The sequence below is a fragment of the Amaranthus tricolor genome, chromosome 1 (assembly GCF_026212465.1).
Source record: "Amaranthus tricolor cultivar Red isolate AtriRed21 chromosome 1, ASM2621246v1, whole genome shotgun sequence".
Classification (NCBI taxonomy): domain Eukaryota; kingdom Viridiplantae; phylum Streptophyta; class Magnoliopsida; order Caryophyllales; family Amaranthaceae; genus Amaranthus; species Amaranthus tricolor.
Window position 1 is genome coordinate 5,955,736 of NC_080047.1, and position 21,329 is coordinate 5,977,064.

The 21,329-nt window shown below is 32.8% G+C and overlaps 2 protein-coding genes across 2 annotated transcripts; one reads left to right on the top strand and one right to left on the bottom strand.

Moving 5' to 3' along the window:
• Nucleotides 1-3,289, top strand: LOC130812095 (uncharacterized). The gene is made up of 3 exons (XM_057677951.1): nucleotides 1-521; nucleotides 2,099-2,271; nucleotides 2,950-3,289. Exons 1-3 carry the CDS (start codon nucleotides 96-98, stop codon nucleotides 3,092-3,094), a joined length of 744 nt encoding a protein of 247 aa, XP_057533934.1. The 5' UTR covers nucleotides 1-95; the 3' UTR covers nucleotides 3,095-3,289.
• A 2,023-nt stretch (nucleotides 3,290-5,312) lies between these two features.
• Nucleotides 5,313-21,326, bottom strand: LOC130812111 (DNA (cytosine-5)-methyltransferase 1B-like). Its single transcript, XM_057677952.1, has 13 exons — nucleotides 20,605-21,326; nucleotides 20,451-20,493; nucleotides 11,380-12,802; nucleotides 9,428-10,901; nucleotides 9,065-9,229; nucleotides 8,734-8,917; nucleotides 8,505-8,616; nucleotides 7,385-7,532; nucleotides 7,093-7,290; nucleotides 6,622-6,900; nucleotides 6,370-6,531; nucleotides 5,952-6,164; nucleotides 5,313-5,777 (listed from the first exon to the last, which is right to left on the bottom strand). Exons 3-13 carry the CDS (start codon nucleotides 12,798-12,800, stop codon nucleotides 5,640-5,642), a joined length of 4,494 nt encoding a protein of 1,497 aa, XP_057533935.1. The 5' UTR covers nucleotides 12,801-12,802; nucleotides 20,451-20,493; nucleotides 20,605-21,326; the 3' UTR covers nucleotides 5,313-5,639.
• Nucleotides 21,327-21,329: the final 3 nt, after the last annotated feature.

The following is a 21,329-nucleotide window of genomic DNA, read 5'->3' on the forward strand; positions in this document are numbered from 1 at the left end:
TGTTCACCCTCTCTTTTAAAAACACTTCACTCTAGTTTAGTCTCTATAATAGTACAAAAGTTTCCACATTTAGAACAAAAAGTTGATCCCTTATAATGCTACTAAGGAGCTCATCAACCCCAATCTTAAACTCATGGATTCCACAAAACTACTCAAACATAAACTCATCAACCAACAACACCAATGAACTCTTGCTATCTCCATCTAAGACCAGCTCCATATCCGCCCGCTCCACGTCTTCAGCCTCCTCCTCTCCGTCTAAGACCGACCTCAAAGATCCACCCTGGACCAAAACTACGCGCTTGCAACGGTTGTTCTCAACCTCTAGTCTCGACGATGGTGACGACGACGGTGGTGGAGGATATCATGGTGGTGGTGGCGGTGGTGGGTTCGTATGTAATGATGATAATAATAGTAGTAATAATGGACATGATAAAATTGAGGCATATTACCAAAAGATGATCAAGGCTAATTCTGGAGATCCTTTATTACTTGGAAACTATGCCAAGTTCTTAAAAGAGGTAATCTATTACATGATTATATGATTTATATCTATTCATGTTGGGATGTTTTATTACATATTAATGAATTGAATTAAAAATGGTGTGCACACTTTATAAATTATTGGAGCCCTTCCTCCCGTTATCATATAGTTTTTAAATGGTATTTTCTTAGTTTATAAAATGTGTGCATCTCGTATTTCCTCAATTGTTTATTTTCATTCACAATAAGCCGATCATAATTAATAACAATTCATATAGTTCAATTTTTGGTGTAATTTTAATGAACTATATTTTTTTGTTAATTTGAATTATCTACATGATAGGCATACGAAATATAATACTATGATAATAGGTCTTGAAGCTACAATCACATTTCAGATTCAAACTTTAAATTTTAGTTGAAATAATTTAATTCAGTCCGATGATTCATACATCAATACCAACAGATTTTTATAGAAAAAGCTTGTCTATAGAGTATATAATTATTATGGGTTAAACAACTATTAAAATATGTTTCGTATATTTAACATTTATGGTACGTATGTAATAATATTAAAGGAGAATTTAAAAAATTGAAACTCCTTACTTGTAAAATTAAAGGAAAATTAAGAACCACGTCCAATTATATTAATACTTTTTTTATTTCAAAATACTTGTAATATTTACTTTTTATGCAGTTCAATACACTAATTTAATTCTTAATATTTCTAATTACGTATAATAAAAAATTATAAAAATTAGATATTAAAAATCTTTACAATAAGACGAATTAAGCAAGATCTCACTTGATTATGTTTTAACTTATAGATTAAAAATTAATCACAAATTAAGAGTAGTGAATAAATAGTATCATAGTGTCCAATATTGCAACTAATATGAAACTGAGAAAATATAATAAATTTGCGTTGATGAACTGATTTTGGTTGATAGTAGGAAAAAATGTTCTAGAAAGTGTCCTATAAATGATTTAGAAAAGTGATGATGAATACACTAGAAGTCTCTAAGGAGTAAGGACTAAGAGGATAGTCCTCAAGTATATGGTGGCTCCACAATGATTTGTAAAAGCTTTTGGTTTGATTGCAGTGCAAAAAAGTGCAAAAAAGACTTTTCAAAAATAATATATAAAAATAAAATAGAGAAATTAATTTAGTAAATAATTTTTCAAAAAAAAATTATTGAATAATTCGTTTATTTCAAATTAATCGTGAGATTAAAAATTTGGAAAATAATTCTTTAAGGAATTGATTGACAAAATCTCATAGCACGTAGATTGATAAAGAGATGTTAAAATGGATGGAAGAGTGCGGATATCTCTCGTATTCATACCCACCTGATCTAATTACCCATTAAATACCCAAGGATGGTAGATTGATTCCTATTTTTTTTGAGATGTACTTCAACTACTACTATTTTGTACTCCTTTCGATCATAGAAATTAGCAACTAGTAATGACATACTATAATGAAAAATGTAATTTAATAAAAGAAGTAAGAGTGTTTTTAAAAAAGACGATTTTTATTTTTTTACGTGTGTATTTAATTTGAATATATGCATCAGGAAAAAGTGTCACTGAATTGATTAAGGCTTGATTTTAGGTACGTGGAGATCTAGCAAAAGCTGAGGTATATTGTGAAAGAGCAGTTTTGGGAAGCCCAAGTGACCCAAATTTGGTTGCATTGTATGCTGATATCATTTGGCAACACCGTAGAGATGCTCAACGAGCCCACACTTACTTTGATCAGGCTGTTCATTTAGCTCCAGATGACTGGTAATTTGCACTCACACGTCTCCATCAATTTGCTATATTTTTTTATTTTTATTTGTCTAATCAGTTAATATTTGATGTTTTCATATCAAAATTAGTCACACAACCTTTTAAATTCTTATATACGTATTTATTTCCTCATTTAATATTGTTCAGGACAGTTTAAATATTTGTTCTATTCTCTCAACACACCAACACTTTCTTAAAATAAGTGCATTTCTTAAGACCAGTTGCGGATGCAGGGCTACTTAATGTTGTCAACTGACAACATTCAAATTATGTATAAACCATATATTTAGAGTCTAGAGATACTAATGTGTTGGTTGGTTAACGTGAAAAGAGCTTTCTGTGTGATAGTATTTACTCAAATTTGAACATAATATGGTTTAAAAACAATTTTATATAAAATATTTTCGAAATCATCTAAAATTTTTACGAAGATCCGCGCAGACTAAGCTAAGACAAAGTAGTATTACTACTCAATTGCAAACTCTTTAAATTATAATGTCATACGTACACTTATATTACATGATTACATCCATTTTAGTAAAATTATAATATTTTTTTATTTGAGAGCTTTTAAAAAATAATGTATTTTAAAATATCAGAGATTAATGTATAATGCATTAGTAATTGATTTAATTTGATTTTGGTTTAAGTAATTATATGAACGATGCGCAGTTATGTTCATGCATCATATGCAAAATTTCTATGGGATGTTGACGAGGAAGAATTAGGAGTTGAAGAACAAGTTGGGGATGAAAGTGAATCACCACCACGTTACATTCAAGGATCTTTTTGTAGCTTTCCTTTAACTACTAGTTAATTACTCATCTTTTTGTAAAATAATGTATTTTAAGAGAATCGGTTTTTTTTTTTAATCTAAGTTAGAGAGTAAAATATTACTTTTTGGGTAAAATACTGCGTTTAATTTTCATGTAGTTATTTTTATGTTTTGGCCTACCTTGTAATAAAAATAATAATAATATTATATAGTGTTTGGAAATAAATATTTCATTTCAAATTATGAATTTTAATAATAAAATCATAAATGAAGAATTTGAGAATGACAAGGTTTGAGTAATTATTTATAAATTCTCAACTTTAACTACTTTAAAAATAATGATGAAATTTGATCTAAATCTAAATTTGAAAAATTTTGATATGTCAAATAATAATTTTAAACTAATTTCAAATTTCCATGTTTCCAAACATTACATTTATGTATTTTGTGTTTACATATACTAATGTAAATTATAATATGATCTTGAAGATGTGAACCCTCCTTATTGTATATTTGAAGTATCTACTAACAACCCTAGCAACTACGTGTAACTTTTAATTTTGTATACTACTTCGTATATAGGGTATATTGTACAATAGGAAATTGATTTTTAATGTTCTTTCTATCTTGGAACTTTTATTTCTTTTATGTTCAAGTTTGATCATAAATATTTATAATATTTGAAGAGTTAAAAATATCTTATTAGTTTACACTACTCTTATAAAACTAGGCTTGTACCTTTCTTATATTGTTACATTAAATATCATTATGAAATTTCACGTGATAATTCTGAGATTTTGGGTTTTCTATGTGGTAATTAAAATTTTTTTAAAAATCCACTCTAATTCTGAGGTTTGTCAAATTGTTTCACGGTGAACTTTTTGCACTAAAAACGTTAGCAAACGTTAATGTCGAAACTTGAAGGCCGTTGTACCCCTATTTATGCGACTCATCATTACGAATTTCATCAATTTCAACCTTTTTCCCCAAATTATAAACTCTAACTCTACCTTCTTTCATCCAAATTACATTTTTCCCCAAAATGTAGTTTGGATGAAAGAAGGTAGAGTTAGGGTTTATAATTTGAAGAAAAAGGTTGAAAATGATAACATTTGTAATGGTTAGTCACATAAATAGGGGTAGAGCAGCTTTCAAGCTTCGACATTAACCCTTGTGAAAGTTTTTAGTGCAAAAAGGTCACGATGAAACAATTTGGCAAACCTCAGGGTTACCGCGTAAATTTTTAAAAAGTTTTGATTACCACGTAAAAAACCCAAAACCTCAGAGTTACCATATGAAATTTCCCAATATCATTTGAAGTCACTTGCTCCTATCAACAAGAGTTTGCACCAAACTACAATACGCTATTACACGGTTATTAAGAAGATGATAGTAACAATTAAATTGTGTGAACATGATTAATATTGAGAGAATATAAGAGAATATGCGATGAATTAAATTAAAAGAATGGTGCAATCACTAATATTCGATGATAAAAAAAATTTAAATTTAATATACGAAATTAGTAATTGATTCTGCTGTATTGATCAATGTTTACATTTTAGACTTAAGTTTTTTTCAGGCTGGTTATAAAGATTATGAAAAAGTTGTAAATTACTGATGGTAATAAAATTATACTATCATTTATATGAAGTGAACAAAGTATATACAGAAATTATGAACAAAAGTGCTCATAAGATGAAGAAAGTATTTTAGGTAATTGATTCAAATTTTAATATAAATAATTGAAATAAATTAATAGTTTAAAATGGTCGATTCAAAATATTATTTTTATTTTAAGTATACTATTCATAAATCATATTCTATAGACTATAGTGAACAACCCGTAAAATTAAAGACACTAAACGACTGCTTCTCGTGCACATGCATCTGAGACCTTTGTGTCACGATAGCATGCATTTGCAATTAGAAAAACAAACAAAAAAGAATTATCTACTAAAAAAGAGTGGAAAAGGTTTTGAAAAGTTTTTTGCTATAAAAACCTAGGAAACAGAATGAATATACAGATATAATGTTTCCTATATAATAAAAACGACATGCACCAAAACTATAACTATAATACAAATTATTGTACAAGACAATTTTGCCGTGAGACACGATTTATATATCCTTAAATAACTCAATAATACAAACTTTTAGCATATAAGCTTGTTTTAAAGTCGTTTCACCGAGAAAAGTCTCTCACGAAAATAACTCTAACTATAAAGGGATGGGAAAAAAATAAAGAGAAGACCAAATAAACAAAACTAGAAAAAACACACCCATATATTATTAAAAGAAATATGAAAAAAATACTTTAATATCAAATACAAACTTATAAAGGTCTCAAATCCCTGTAATATTTTGTGTTTTAAAATGTTAACGACGGTCTGTTTATGTTGTGTTGTTTAGAGTAAAAAACACAATTGAAATCCATAAATATAATGCACTTGTAAACTAATTATAGTTCAAACTTCAAAAACTCAGTTCTGTGTAGTTTAATGGAGAACAAAGAAGGAATCTAGTACATCACATCCAGGAGAATGATGAACTTGGAACGATTTGTTGCATCGGAATCACGACATTATCAAACCGAACCTTTCTTGTCAACAGCTTCTTTGAGTTTCCTACCCAACGCAAAGGCCAAAGGTGGTGGAACTGCACTATCAATTTGCCTGTGCTTGTCTTGGATATTACCAGCAAACCTATAGTTATCGGGAAAGCCCTGCAGTCGAGAATTACACAAGTTGAAGTTAATCTAAATAGCTACTGGTTTAATCAATGAACCTTCATAAGCTTACTATACATTAAAAAAATTTGGTGTCCCCCATTAAGGTGGTGCAATGCTTAATAACATTTTACGGTTCAAAAGTAAACGTAAAGTTCAAAAAGGACTTACAAGAGATCGAGCACATTCACGAACTGTGACTATCCTATCCTGATCAGGATGAAAGCACATCCCAATCTTGCCCATAGATTGTGGATCAGTGATGGAGCTCGGAAAGTTTCCTTCCCAATCCAACCGTCCAAATAGACCCCTCCACTGATTGTGCCTTTCCGTGGGCAGGTACCATGGAACCGTATCAACCATCTGTCCAGTAGACAGCTTAATCTACAAAAGAAAAATGTTTGTCAGCAGCTCTGCTAAAATCCCAATCTTAGATCATAATTGAATCAGTATAAATAACAATGTACAAATTTCAATTTTTACTATATTGCTCAGGAAACACAATAAAACATTGCTACAGAAACTTTAAAACGACATCGTCTTCATAGTTTCCGAGCAACAAGCTCATTAATAAAGATGGGATGTGTACCTTCTCATCTGGAAGGTCTCGCCAATTGGCATCAGGTCGTTTTGGAATAATTCGACAGCGTATTAAATTTAACTCGTTCATTTCTTTAGATATGTGATCCGTTATAGCCATCATATCCCCTCTGATCATTTTATGAAACCACGATACAGGCTCATTTTTGAACTGTGAAGTGATAAATAGAAGATAAATTAGATGCAATTTCAAATCAATGCAGCTAATATGGAAAAACAAATGCCAAGCAAGTTATATCACCTTCATAATTGCTAGAGAAGCCCCATTTCCAACAGCAGGCAGATCTCCAATAGTATCCCTGACTGTAATTGAACGGAAGGGAGCACCAGTTGCTGTACTTCGCACAGCAGCAAACTGAGTATTGGTATTCAAAGTTACATTGAGCTCCGGACCAGCAAAAACATGTATTGGCTGGGGCCAATCAGGCAGCGTCTCTTCAGGAGGTGCAGCCCAGATAAACGCATGTTTACGTGACTGGGAAACACCAAATGCTCCGGCTTCAAGAATACCAAATTTAACCTGACAAATTGTCCCATCATTCTTGGTAACACAAAAAGGTTATTTATTATACTGTTATCTATAGACATATGAGATGTATGCATATGTGAAATACATTCTAGTTTTTGATCGTTCTAAGTGCATCATGTAAGCACATCTTTTAAGCAACCTATGACCACTGTTGAATAAGGAAAAATTAACACTACCACCTACCTGATAACCCATCTCAAGAAGAGAAGCCAGGGATAAACGAAATGCCTGCCCTTTGTTGAATGATACAAAATTCCCCACGTTCTCCAAAAGCACATATTTAGGACGGAAATAATCAGCAAATGATAGAAAGGCCAGGATCATTTCACATTGAACCTTACTCCAAGCAATTTCGCTGAAACTATTCATTCCTGAAAAATCCTGCGACGCATGGGAACCATAGATAATTATTCGTCGAAAGCTTCTGAAAACTAGAAACAAGGTGGAGCCTTGAGAGATGACATCATGCCTATACCTGACATGGGGGTCCTCCAATAATAAAATCCACTTGCCCAGGTTTAGGAAAATCCTTGATAACCTTCTCATCTAGCCTCCTAGCCTCCTCACAAGCTTCAGGAGCAGATATACAGTCATCATCATCCCCACAAGCTGACATGATTGCCCTGCATATGACCCTTAACATGAGTAAAATTTGAATATGATGTTACCAGCCCACCACCTACAATAGAAATCTTGCAAGACATAAGTTCAAACCATATTCCATTATTGCAATGCCATTAAAGGCATGCTTGTATCGAGGGTAAACATTTAAGAGAAAATAAAAGTCAAACTATACAAATAAAGGTAAGTAAAAATGAATATGAAAGGGGAGATGAGTAGGATGAAGGAAAAGAAAAATAATCAACCTTGTTTTGGGTAGATGGGGGAAAATATTTCCCCTCCGTCTCACTAGGGTAAATATTTACTCTAAAAATAAGGGAACTAATTCTTCTATTTTTTTTTTCTCCATCACTTTACAACTATTTCTTACCTTAGATAACAATAATATTCTCTTAATTTGCTAGTCTTACTTGAGTAGAGGGTCTTTTTGATTGCAATCTCCTTTGAAAGGTTATAATCTGCCGTGTTCCTACCCTACCCTGATAATAGTTTTCTATAAGCAAGATAGGTATGATGATGATGAGGATGATGTGGTGGCATATTTCAGGATGTTGCAGTTGTGGTAGTTACATTTGGGTTTACAGTGATGGTGGTGGAGGTGGTGCTTGTTGACACCTTTTTCGGCTTGCAACTGAGTTTGTTAGTTTTAACAAATACCTAATAACATGGCCATTGTAGTCAAAATTTGTTCACCTTAAAGTGCGAATCAACCTACATGTCATCTAAAAAGAGAAAATATATAGCTGGGCATAATTTAGTGATTTTCTGAATTGAACGTATTCATAATGGAAGATCAAAGTTGGATATATCTATGTTAAACTTCCCATTTAAAAAAAAAAATGGAGTGGGATAAAGTATAATCCTATTAAAATGAAGATGCAAGCCCATAAAGGCCAAAAAGAACCTGCAGCCTTCAGTTAAATCTAGGAAGTATATAGATGTATTTAAACCTACCGCTGAAAAAGCAAGCATACCTAAGGATCACATTGCAATTGTTTACGAACACTGAAGCCCCTGGATGATTTAGGTTGAATGCTTCACCTGCTGGCTCCTCGCACTCAATTGCCCATTTGGTTTGTGCAACACCTACAAATAGTTGCCAGTGGAAATTATTATCATTAGCATTAACAAATACATTGAAATGCAAATGTGACTTCTAGTAGGTCTTCGCTTTGCAACTGTAAGTAGTGCATTGAAACCTACCTGATTGTTCCAAACCTTCAGAAAGACCACCACAACCAGCAAAGATATCAAGAGTTGCCAATCGCTTCGTCAAAGATTCACCCTTTTGATTTACATCTTCAACATGATCACCTTCTATGCCCTTTTCCTTCTTTCTGGACATGGACTCATCAAACACCGAGTGAAGTCTGATATTGCTAGGCAACTTCATGAAACCAAGTAGCTAGGTTACAAATATGGTTATTGTATAAGCTTTTGAAACAACAAACTTACCCTTAGAATGATGCATAAAAAATTACAAACCAAGATTTAATGCATTTTTAAATCTTATCAAGTCAAAATATTGAGCAACCTGTTTGATAGCTCCAGAGTTAGCGTCATAAAGATGTTCACAGAAGAAGATGTGATCATAGATAGCAGGATAGTCTAAAGATGATATATCATGCTTTCTTCTGACGTAACACTTCCCTTGGATGGCAGCTACATTCAATAAGTATTGTTCTTCAGATAAGTAAACCTGAAAACTAACAGCCTTATAATCATTACGTATGTTGAAAACAATAAACATCACAATTCACATAAGTTAACTCACAGGAATACGAGAAATATCAATGACCAAAGGACAACTAAAATCGGATCCTGATGATATAGTTCTTTAAAATAAAGTTTCTAACCATATAAAAGACTAATTAATATATAAATTGTTATGATTTACCTCACGAATGTCGGAGTGATACGCTTTCTCTGCTGAGATGTCTTCTGGTCTGAAAAATCTCCTTGCGAAAATCTTTACAGACTCGAGATCATATTTCTGAGAAGCCTTAGAAATCTTAATCTCCAAGAGCTGACAAATCACATAGGGTTTCAAGCCCACATTACTGCTACTACTTAAAGTTACATTCTCCTTCTTATCTTCCGCAAAATGTTGTGGAGCAACATAGAAAAAGTCCTCAGCAGTGTACTCAGCTCCATCATAAATAAAGCAAGATCCAGAGGAGTTCACTTTTAGGTGTTTTTTACCTTTTTTAGCTTCTTTGGCGTTGCAAGCGTCACAGGTACCATTTCCGTTTCCCATTGAGTTGTTTGGTATACAAGAAAAGAAACCTTTATCAGGATGATACAAGCTTTTGCAGTAATATTCTAATGGTAACCCTTTTCTCTTCCTCTCCACTGCATTTTCCCTGACAATCTTGTCAATTACAGCATTAGCATTCCGGTGCTGATATCCCCATGGAACCTGGCGAATTTCAACCTGTATGCTTTGTTTAATATCCTCCAATTCAAACTCAAAGCAATCATGTGTCAAAAATAGTTCTCTCTCATTAGCAGCATTACCAAGAATAGTTTGAGATCCTCTAAGCATCAGTCGTCCATGGGCAATTTTTTTGCCACCTTTTATTTCAAATATATATTCCACAAAATAGATGGAGGGCAGATCTTCTGACTTGACCATTTCAACAAGGACGCAAGCCCCAACACCAATTGTATATCCAAAAACATTGGCCTGTTTGCAGAAGGTCTCACTAGCACTGATTTTAGGTATTGGCTCTCTCACACATTTGTTATCCTGATAGGAATATGTAAGTGTTCTATTCCCACTTGAACCATATATTTTGCTAGTTTTCTCATCAAAGACTCTCAATTCCTTTTCCTCCTCGAAATCTTCTTCCTTTTTCAGGTAAGAAGCAACTCCCTGCTTGGACTCCTCCAATGAAAATTTTAAATAAAATTCTCTCCATATTCTGTAGATCAATCTAGTGGTTGTGGCTGGCATTAACTTCATTCTAGCAATGGGAACCATATTAGCTATAGGATTCAAGTTTTTTCCTGTCCCTATCAAAGCCTTCTTCACTATCCATTTTGAGTGATGCCTTGCAAGCATTTTATTGTAAAGATCAGTCACAAAAGAGCAGTTCCGGATTGTATCATAGGGATACTTATAGAACTGTTGAAGTAAGATCTGACCATGGACAACCATGTACCTTTCTACCATAGCATGATTTTTTGATATGAATGCAGGGTGGTTCTCTTCAAACTCTGCCACTCTTATGACAATTTCTTCAAAGGACAGATGTGCCACATGAGTCTGCTCTTTCAACAGTGTAATGATGCCAGCTGCTAGCCTTGCTGTTTTAATAACTGGTCCATACCAAGGAGCATATTGCTCTGATGGCTTCCCAAGCCTATACCTGCCGCGACAAGTAATTGAAACCATAAGAAACTACATCTGGAAAAAACTCGCAAGGAACACTATCAATAACTTCTGAATTTGCGAGGAGGATATGATTCTATTGTTCAAACATGAAAGAATCACGGCTACCAAATACATGGAGTAGTGATAAAATGGTGCTTGAAGTGGTCAGGTAAACCTAACTAGAAATGGAAAATAACAAAAGTAGTTTAACTGTGACAAACAAGATTTTAATTTAAGCTAATGAGACCTCAATAAACTGGATTTTAGATTCAGGTAAGTTCTGTACAAGTATTTCATTAAGTGAAAAAACCTAGGTGAACTTAAATGTGTTAGCCCTTGTCCTAAAATGGGGCCAGGAAATATGATGCTACAACAAATGAAAGCAAAACAACACATCAGTTTTAGCTATGAAAACCTTAAAAATAAGAAATTAAAATACAAGTTTAATTTTAAAAAAGGAAAGACGAACATACCAAGCTTTCTCGGTTTTAAGTGATATGCATACTATGGAATCGGTAACATTAATCATCCATTTCTTTATAGTACCCAAATAAATAGGAATTCCACCCATAACCCGTGCCTCAGAAGAAACTGATGAAGATTGATCATCAGCATCAAAACAAAAACTACTATCATTGTCATTTTTGACAATTCCGGACCCAAAAATGGCAACATCAACGTCACAAGGCTTCATTGGAAGAAGTTCCAAAGAAACTAATCGTGAGTCGGAGTTATAAAGTGACCAATTATGAAGCGTGTTCTTAGGCTGCCCATTTAAAGTAATGACATCCATATCATTGTCAAAAATGATGTATTCATCGATCTCGTCATCGTTAGGCTTGTAGTATACAGGGAGAGGATAGTCTGCTGCAATTTCATCTTCATTAATCATGATGTAGCACTTGTTTGAAGTAGCTTGCCCTGTGCTTTTCTTCTTATTCCTAGACCGCCGGTTCTTTGGGCGTTCAATAGGAGCTGCCCGCATTATCAAGCACGTATAAGGTGCCCGGTATAAGGGATCCACAATCTGCGGTGCAGATGCCCTCCTCTTTTTACCCTCATTGCGAAGGGTGAGAAGCACGGGCAGGTCCAAAAATTTATGATCTTCCTTATTGGATGTATTTTCCAATCCAATTAGCTGGTTATAAATAAACTCACCCTGTGAAAGGATGAAGTCTTTGATAGAGGCACTTCGCAGAAAATTTTCACTTCCACTCATTGAGCGAACTAGTGAAGCAATCAATTCATCAAAAGTTATATCAGGATTACCTCCTAAAGACTTGGAGAGTATTTTGTAAGTTTCAATGCATGCACGTGCCTTCTCGTACAAAAGCCCATAAGTTTTCTTGTAGGATGCAGCAGGATTCCCACAATCATAATCACCTATTTCTGTGGATATCCAAATAGTTGGTGTGCCATCATCATAGCCAGAGATATCCCACGACTCAATACGACCAAAACCTTCACATCTTACCCCCTTATTATTATTCAGGTCACCACAAGACTCTAGTGGCAGGATTACACCGGTAATAAACAGGTTTGTAACTTCCAGCATCTCTAAAGGTTGTGGTTTCCTATCTTCATCATGAAAGATGAAGTCTATGAGACGTCGATTAGGTCTGGGATCATCATGCCCTGTTGTCAAACCAATAGCAGTTCTCTCATTTTCAACAGTAGGCTCCATTTTTGGAACCACGAGGTCATTTTTCTCAGACAGACGAATCATTCTTTCTGCAGAACGTTTTGTTATTCTCCGAGAAGCCAATGCAGTTTCCCTGTCGGCTTCATCTCCATCTTCAACTAATTTTCCTTTTTTCGCTTCACTACTGTGCCCATTGGTTTTAAGAAAATCGGAAGTCAAATTGTCAGCACTTGCATTCCTTTTTCTCCCCATTCCTGAACATGTTAAGAAATTACACATTGAAAGCATACCAATATGCAAGCAGGTACCTCAAAAAGGTAAGTACAAACATGTTAAGAAATTACACATTGAAAGCATACCAATATTCAAGCAGGTACCTTAAATTTAGGTATGTAGAAAACCAATAATCATAAATGTTTCCATGTCAATAAACACTCTGAAAGAGGTATTCCTCTAGATGTCATTAATTTCCATGATAGATTACTATCCTTGACAAACAAAGTTCAAGCACATCCTCAAGACAAAGTGACAAACATGAGGGTTGCAACAATATTAAACCTCATTCTCATCCCTAACATAGAACCTCATTCTCTAAACCATGCATGTAATCAGTGGCAAATCGACATGTTTAAGGAAACGGGACACCAACATTATGAGATATTCAAGGCAGCATCACTTTGAGCCAGTATGAATTGCATTCCACAACTCACGAATTGTCCGAATGTCCTATGTAATCACCATTTCACCAATTCACGAATTACAAAAAATTGTATGCTCAATTAAAAATTTACACTTAATAGAATTCATAAGTCACCGATTGTCTAAATGTCATGTGCAATCCTAAATTCACCAAAACGTGAACGCTCAAATCACAAATTTGCAGCAAACAGAATTTGCATGTCTCCAATAATCTAAATGTAACACATATTCAATTCACAAATTTACTGCACCTAATGTTCACACGTCATTAATAGTTCAAATGTCATATGTAAATACAAAGTCATCCATTACAATATACATATACAATTCACGAATTTACTACAAATAATTCACATCTCACCAATAGTTCAAATGCACCAAATTCTTTTTTTAAAAAAACCCACAAAATCCAATTTTCAAATATAATCTTAAAGTCATTTAATTATCAATATACTGACATGTCACTAGGTAATTTTTCACCAATCATAAAAGTATAAACCAAATGGGCACATATAGAACAATCAAATTTATACCAGATTCACTAAATTCAATGATCGAGTTTATTACCAAAAGGCAATCTCAAATGCAATTCCAATGCCACTTACGCCTAGCTAGATAATCTAAAACTCATCAAATTATCAATATACTCGTATGTTACTAGTTAATTTATTGCAAATCACTTAACTACCGACCAAACTTACACCTCTTAAACAATCAATTACACAAATTCACTAAATCCAATAAACAAACTAATTACCAAATAGCATTCTCGTAAGTTGTATGCAATTCAATGCCACTTACTCCTGGTTAGAATACATGAACCAAAACTTTCAAATGTAATCTCAAACTCATCGAATTATCAATATACTCATATAAATGGAATAAAAAGTTGTTTGTTACGTTATATAGACCCTTTTGTAACGTGTTTGAGGTTGTCGCGACTCGCAACGTTAAATCCTGTAATATAAAAGCGCAAGAATTCCATGATCTAAACGTCACGTTGACCATTATGTAAAATGTTATTTGTCGAGAAAAGATTAAAAACAAATATCTTCTAATATCTCCCTAACTTGTAGAAAAATGCTTTTAACATCTCCATGAACTTTAATTATTGAAGATTACTAAAATTATTGTTATTTATAATTTTAATCATTAAACAAAACAATTGACTCGTGATTTATTATATTATCACTAAAAGTACCTCATATAGTGCAACTATGATAGGTATATTCTTGCATAATAAGACTATTTCAACAACAAAAAGCAATCATAAGCACAAACACACCTAATAAAAAAAATTTTCAAAAAGTCACACGTCAGCCTTAATTCGCGTTATCACTCCATCATAGACGTATTTCACGACACCGCAAATGCATACGTGATCGCGTTTTTTTCATGCTCATAGATCACTAGTTAGTTATACCAATCATATATGTACTAAACATTTGCTTATATTTTGAATAATCCCTTACACCCAAATTACTACATTCAATGATCAAGTTTATTACCAAACAACAATGTGAGTGCTCGTACGTCACTAGTTCATTACCAGGTCATCGCCCAAATGCGACGCACCACATTGCATGAGTGAGGTGTTAGATGAGCAAGGAAACCTAGGCTTTGGAGGTAGAAGGTTGGGGAAAACTAGAGATAAAAAGTTAAGATTGAGATCTTAGAACATTAATAGTTTCAAATTTTAGAGTCAGTGGACATCAAGGAAATGAGAAAGATTAACATTCTAATTCTTACAAGAGGCAAAATGGGTACAGATAGAACAAAACAATAGTATAAGAAAGACTAGAATATAAATTGTGGTGTTCCAAGCAATATAGAAACCAAAATAGAGTTGGTGTCATCATGGATGAACAAACAGTTGAGGATGTAGTAGAAGTGTACAAAAAGAATGATATGATCATAAGAGTAAAGATTGTATATGGTAAAGATTTCCAACGTCATAAATGTTTAGCCAACAAAAGTGGGAATTAACACTATGTTTGGATAACAACTTTGAAGAGAAAAGAAAGAAAAGGAAGGGGAGGGGAGGGGAGGGAAAGGAAGGGAAGAGAATGAAAGGGAAGTAACTCTTGTTTGCTTAGGAGAAAAGGAAAGGGAAAGAAAGAGAGATGAGAGTTTTCCCTTCAAATTTTTCCAACTTTGGAAAGATTGATACCTTAAATAAAATCATCCATCTAATACCTCCCAATCCTTTTCTTCCAAATCCCTCCCCTCTCATTTTCTTATCCAAAAAAGGAATATCTCGTACCTCCAAATTCTTCCCCTTCCTTTCCCTTCACTTCCTTCATCCAAAGATAATGTAAGGAATCAATTTAGAAGAAAATTTGGGAGAATATGGATGATATGGTGCGAAACATACCAACCTAAAAGTTATATATCGGAGAGAATTTAAATGGGCGCATATTGCAATGGAACTAGGAATGCAAAGAGCCGAATTTGAATTTTGCAATTTAATATGATTGGTTGGTCATTAACACATGGTTTAAAAGAGAAATAATCATTTAGTTCCATTCAGACATAGATTGAACGCAAAACAAATTACCAACTATTGGATTTTGCAATTTCATACAATTTATCGGTTGCTAACACATGGTTTAAGAAGAGAAATAACAATTTAGTGACTTTTAGAGCTAGAGTCGGCGCAACTCAAATTGACTACTGTTTGACAAGGATAATAGATAGAGATAATTACTTAAATTGTAAGGTTACTCTAGGAGAGCGCATGGCCACTCAACACAAACTTCTTGCTCTGAATGTCCAATTGCAAGAAAGAGCAGGAAAAGAAAAGAAAGCCAAAGAGAAACAAAGGATTAGATAGTGGAGATTAAAAGAGGATAAAGTTGGCGTTTGTTTTGAGAAAATTGTTAAGTTAATTAGGATAGCTTTTAATGTGGAGGCTAATAGGGCAAAGATGAAAAAATATAGAACATGAATAGCCAAGAAGATTAAGAAGAATTAGGGTGCAATATCATGGTGAAGAAGAATACAACGTGGTGGAATAAGGAGGTCAAGGCAACGATGAAAATTAAGAAAGAATGCTATCTTGCATTACAAAAATGCAAAAAGGAGGAAAACTTATCTAAATAAAAGGAAATTACAACCAATGCAAAACTAGTAGTGTGTGATGTGAAATTAAGGGCTTACAAAGATGTATTTAAAAAACTAAATTTCAAATAAGGAAAAAAAGATATCTATAGAATGGGAAAGACGCGACAAGCAAAGACGAAAGACATAAGTAAAGTGAATTAAGGATAAGGATATTAATATCCTCGTCCAAGACGGAGACATCAAGGATCGATAGCGAGGGTATTTTGACGAGTTATTTAATAAAGAACAAGGAAATGTTGTTGGAGACATATATCATCGTCTCAAGGAAGAAAATGGTGAAATTGGAGGACAAACAAGGTTATGCCCAACGTGAGCCATACGATAAAGTTATGAAAAAGAGTGATAGAACTACATATGGGGAGATGTAGCAGCATATTAAAAATCCAATTTGGGTTTAAGCTTGGAAGATCTAGAATGGAAGCAATTCATCCCAGGAGATTGGAGTATTATGGAGCTAGAAAAAAAAAAGACTTGTACATGATTGTCATTGATTTGGAAAAGGCGTACAACAAGGTACCAAAAAAGGTAAATTGGCGAGCAATGACAAATAAGCGTATTGAGGTATTCCTAAAAAATTTACATTAATATAATGCAAAATAAGTATCTAGAAGTGAAGACAAATGTTAGGACATGTGAAGGGGCAACAAAAGAATTTGCAATCACAATTGGCCTTCACAAAGGTTGTACCCTAAATTCTAATCTTTTTGCCCCGGTCTTCGATAAGATAACTCTATCGCTCTAAGAAACGTGTCTTGGTGCATGTTGTTTGTTGATTGCATTGTTACAGTTGATGAATCCTTATAGGGGTAAATGCTAAGTTACAAGGATGGAGATAAGAGCTGGAGTCAGGGGGGTTTAAATTAAATCAAAGTAAGACAAAGTACATCAAGTGTCACTTCAACAAAAATGAGATAAGTAGAGATACTATACAATTGACAGGGAAAGAAATCGTCCCAAGTGAATAATTTAAATACATTGGGTATGTATTCCATAAGTAATGGGGATATTCAACAAGATGTGTATAAAGATTTGTATGACAATGTGACCCATAGAATAGAATTAAATGTTGTTGGCAAAAAAGAAGAACGACTACTGAGATATTATATGATCAAGGTGTGCCTCTAATGCTAAAGCCTAACGGTCATGTTTTATCGGAGAGTCATTAAAACAATGCAACTATATGGAAAAGATTGTTGGGTTTCTAGAAATGATCATAGTAGGATAATAAGAGTAGCGAAAATGTCAATGCTTTGATGGATGAGCGAACATACTTTAAGGTTTAGAATTCGAAATAAAGTTATAAGAAAGGGTTCAGGAGTCTCAAATATTAAGAAGAGATGAAAAAGAATCGTTTAAGATTGTTTGCACATGTGTAAAGACGAAATATTAGTGAACCGGTAAAGAAGATAACTGGTGAAAATTTGAGGGACTTAAAAAGAGGGCAAAAAAGACTAAATATGAACTAGAAGGAAAAGTGCAAAAGGATATGAATGCTTTATACTAAAAGGTTGAGATGATTATAAACTGAAATAAATACGGAAGAATTCATGTGGATGAACAATTACTTCATGTTGCCTACCTCAAGCTTTTGGGATTGGCTTCAGCATTGTTTGTTTGTTGTAGCAATCTTATATGCAATTCATTGCCACTTGGTCCTAATTAGAATACATAATTCCAAAATTTTAAATAAAATCTCAAAGTTTTAAATCATTGGATTATCAATAAACCCATATGACACATGTTTATTTATTACTAATCATATCAGTAATAACCAAATGCACATATTTTAAACAATCAATTACACCTAATTCACTAAATCTAAAGATCAAGTTTATTAATAAATAGCAGGTTTATATGCAATTTTATATCCAACTCCTAATTAGAATACATCAATCCAAAATTTAGAATATAATCTCATACTCATTTGAGTTATTTCAATATTAATTTATTACCAAATACCAAACTATAAATATTAACCAGATGTGGACATTTTGAACGATCAAGTATACCCAATACACAAAATTCAATGATCAAATTACAACTTCACATCTTATATGCAATTCAATGCCACTTACTCCTAATTAAAATATATAAATCCAAAATATCAAATATAATCTCAAACTCATCGAATTTTCAGACATCACTTGTTCACTTATTACCAATCATAAACGTACAAACTAGATACGCATATTTCGAACAATCAATTACACACAAATTACTGAATATAAGGAAAATTTATTACCAATCTTATATGCAATTCAATGTCACTTACTCCTAATTAATACATAAATCAAGCTTGAGTCACAGTGCACTTGAAATTGGGCTTTCTAGGTACTCATCTTATATTCACACTGATTTAAGCGTCGGAGTAGGTTCCCAGAGAACACATTTGGGCCCTCCTAACACTTATAACTTGTACATATAAGGTCATTGAAGTGGTTTATTGCAAGAAGGGCTAAACAGAAAGGACAAGTCTCTCAAATAGCAACCAGCAACCTTCCTCTTAAACAAACAACCCTAGTACTAACCAAGCTTAATGCTAACTAATAGTATCTAGTCCTAGATAGGAACATCAACAGATAGAAATCTCATATGCAATTCAATGTCATTTACTCTTAATTAGAATACATAAATTCAATATTTAGAATATAATCTTAAACTCATCGAGTTATATTTCATAACCAATCATATAACCAAATACGCACATTTTGAACAATCAATTAAACCCAAATCACTAAATTCAATGATCAAGGTTATTACTAAATAGACATCTTATATACAATTCACTGCCACTTATTCCTAATTAGAATACATAAATCCAAAACTTCAAATATAATCTGAAATTCATCGAGTTAACAAACATCCCTCGTTCATTTATTACCAATCATATACGATTATAAGTACTAATCACATGCGCACATTTTAAACAATCAATTACAGCTTATCCACTAAACTCGATGATCAAGTTTATTACCAAATAGCAATCTCAATCGCAATCATACCACTTCTAAGAATACATAAATTCAAAATGTCTTAACTAATCTAATTAAGTCACTATTAATTTATTACCAATCATATAGTATTAACCAAATGCGCACATTTTGAACAATAAATTGCACCCAATTCATTAAATTCAATGATCAAGTTTATTACCGAATAGAAATCTTGTATGCAAATCAAAGCCACTTACTCCTAATTGGAATACATAAATCCAACATTTTAAATATAATTTCAAATTATCAGATCGTCAATATACTCACACATCACTTGTTCATTTCGTACCAATCATATAAGTAATAACTACATGCACACATTTTGAACAATCAATTAAACCAATTCGCTAAATCCAATGATCAGTTTTATCACCATAAAGCAATCTTATATGTGATTCAATGCCACTTACTGCTAGTTGGAATGCATATATCCAAAATTTTGAATATAATATAATCTCAAACTCATTGAATTATCAATAATATCACTAGTTAAAATACTACAATACTAATCAAATGCACACATTTTGAACAAATCATTTACACCCAATTCACTGAATCTAACGATCAAATTTATTACTATTAAATAGCAATCTCAAACACGGTTAAATACCAATTACTCCTAGTTAGAATCCAAAAGTTTGAATATAATCTAAAACTCATTGAATCATCAATATACTCACACATCACACTAATTCAATAAATCCAATGATAAAATTTATGACCAATTAATCCTAATAAGAATATATGAAACCAAAATTTTGAATATAATCTAAAACTCATCGAATTATCAATATACTAGTACATCACTAGTTAATGTATTACCAATTATACAAGTACTAATCAAATGTTCACATTTCGAACAATCAATTACACCCAATTCACTATATCCATTAATCCAATGATCAAATTTATTACTAAACTGCAATCTCATACGCAATTCAATGTAACTTACTCCTACTCGGAATACATAGATCAAAATAGGTTTAATTTAAATCTCAAAATAGGTTTAATTTAAATCTCAAAATAGGTTTAATTTAAATAAACATGAAATTAACAGATTTGACAGTAAGTTCAATATATTTTAAACCTCAATAAATGTCCAGAATCCCAACTTCAAGCCAGTAAGCAAGCTGCATAACATAAACAAATCAAAATAAATGAGAGACCAATTGAACCTCAACCAAAAGCTTAAATAGCCCGTATAACATAAAAACATAAACATAAACTTGAATTGATCGAACCTTTTATAGTTCTTCAGAAATGGAGGCTGCTCAAAGAAGAGGATGAAAAAGATAAAGAAATTAAGGGTTTTCTCTAGTAAACATTACAATAAGAAATTCACTACATAGGATGACGGCCAGGTTAAAATCAGAGCTGCTTGATTTATAGTAACATTCAATTTTGGTCATCCTTCCAAATTCGATGTTTCTCAATTCTCCTTATCCTCATGATTTTTTTTTTCCTTTTACAGAAGATTACGGGAAGATGAATGAATAGGTAATAATTGATTGTGAAAACGATTATAAGGAATGTGAGAAACAATTTTCTCATTTTTCCTTAATTGATAGGTTTAGGATAAATTCAAAGCCTACTTGACGTCAGATTTGATTTAGGGTTTATAAGAACAAATATCATTATCTCCTTCATAAAAGCTACCAACGGTCGTATCCTTCAAAGCATCCCTTCATCTTCTACCTTTATCTACTTACCATTTCAATCTGTACTCGTGATGACGGTATAATTTTGAATTTTTAAAATTTCAACTGGTTCTTTGATTTGGAAATAAAAAAAGAAATGTGTAAAGAATAGAGAGAAAGAGAGATGAAGATAATGGTTGAGAGTGAAAATGAGCTTGAAAGAAATGATTTTAATGGCGGGAGATAGAACATGACTGACATGTAACTAGAAAAATATAAAATTGGAGGGAGAAAGCGCCAGGAAGAAGGGTAATGGAAGGAGTAAATTT

What these genes read in the sequence shown, in the direction of transcription:
- LOC130812111 (XM_057677952.1), bottom strand. Translation starts at nt 12,800, where the DNA reads ATGGGGAGAAAAAGGAATGCAAGTGCTGACAATTTGACTTCCGATTTT. An exon ending in ATCACTCCGACATTCGTGAG is followed by an intron (nt 9,230 to 9,427) that starts GTAAATCATAAC and finishes GTTAGTTTTCAG; the next exon opens with GTTTACTTATCTGAAGAACA. An exon ending in ACTCTGGAGCTATCAAACAG is followed by an intron (nt 8,918 to 9,064) that starts GTTGCTCAATAT and finishes GGTTTCATGAAG; the next exon opens with TTGCCTAGCAATATCAGACT.
- LOC130812095 (XM_057677951.1), top strand. Translation starts at nt 96, where the DNA reads ATGCTACTAAGGAGCTCATCAACCCCAATCTTAAACTCATGGATTCCA. An exon ending in ATGCCAAGTTCTTAAAAGAG is followed by an intron (nt 522 to 2,098) that starts GTAATCTATTAC and finishes GCTTGATTTTAG; the next exon opens with GTACGTGGAGATCTAGCAAA. An exon ending in CATTTAGCTCCAGATGACTG is followed by an intron (nt 2,272 to 2,949) that starts GTAATTTGCACT and finishes AACGATGCGCAG; the next exon opens with TTATGTTCATGCATCATATG.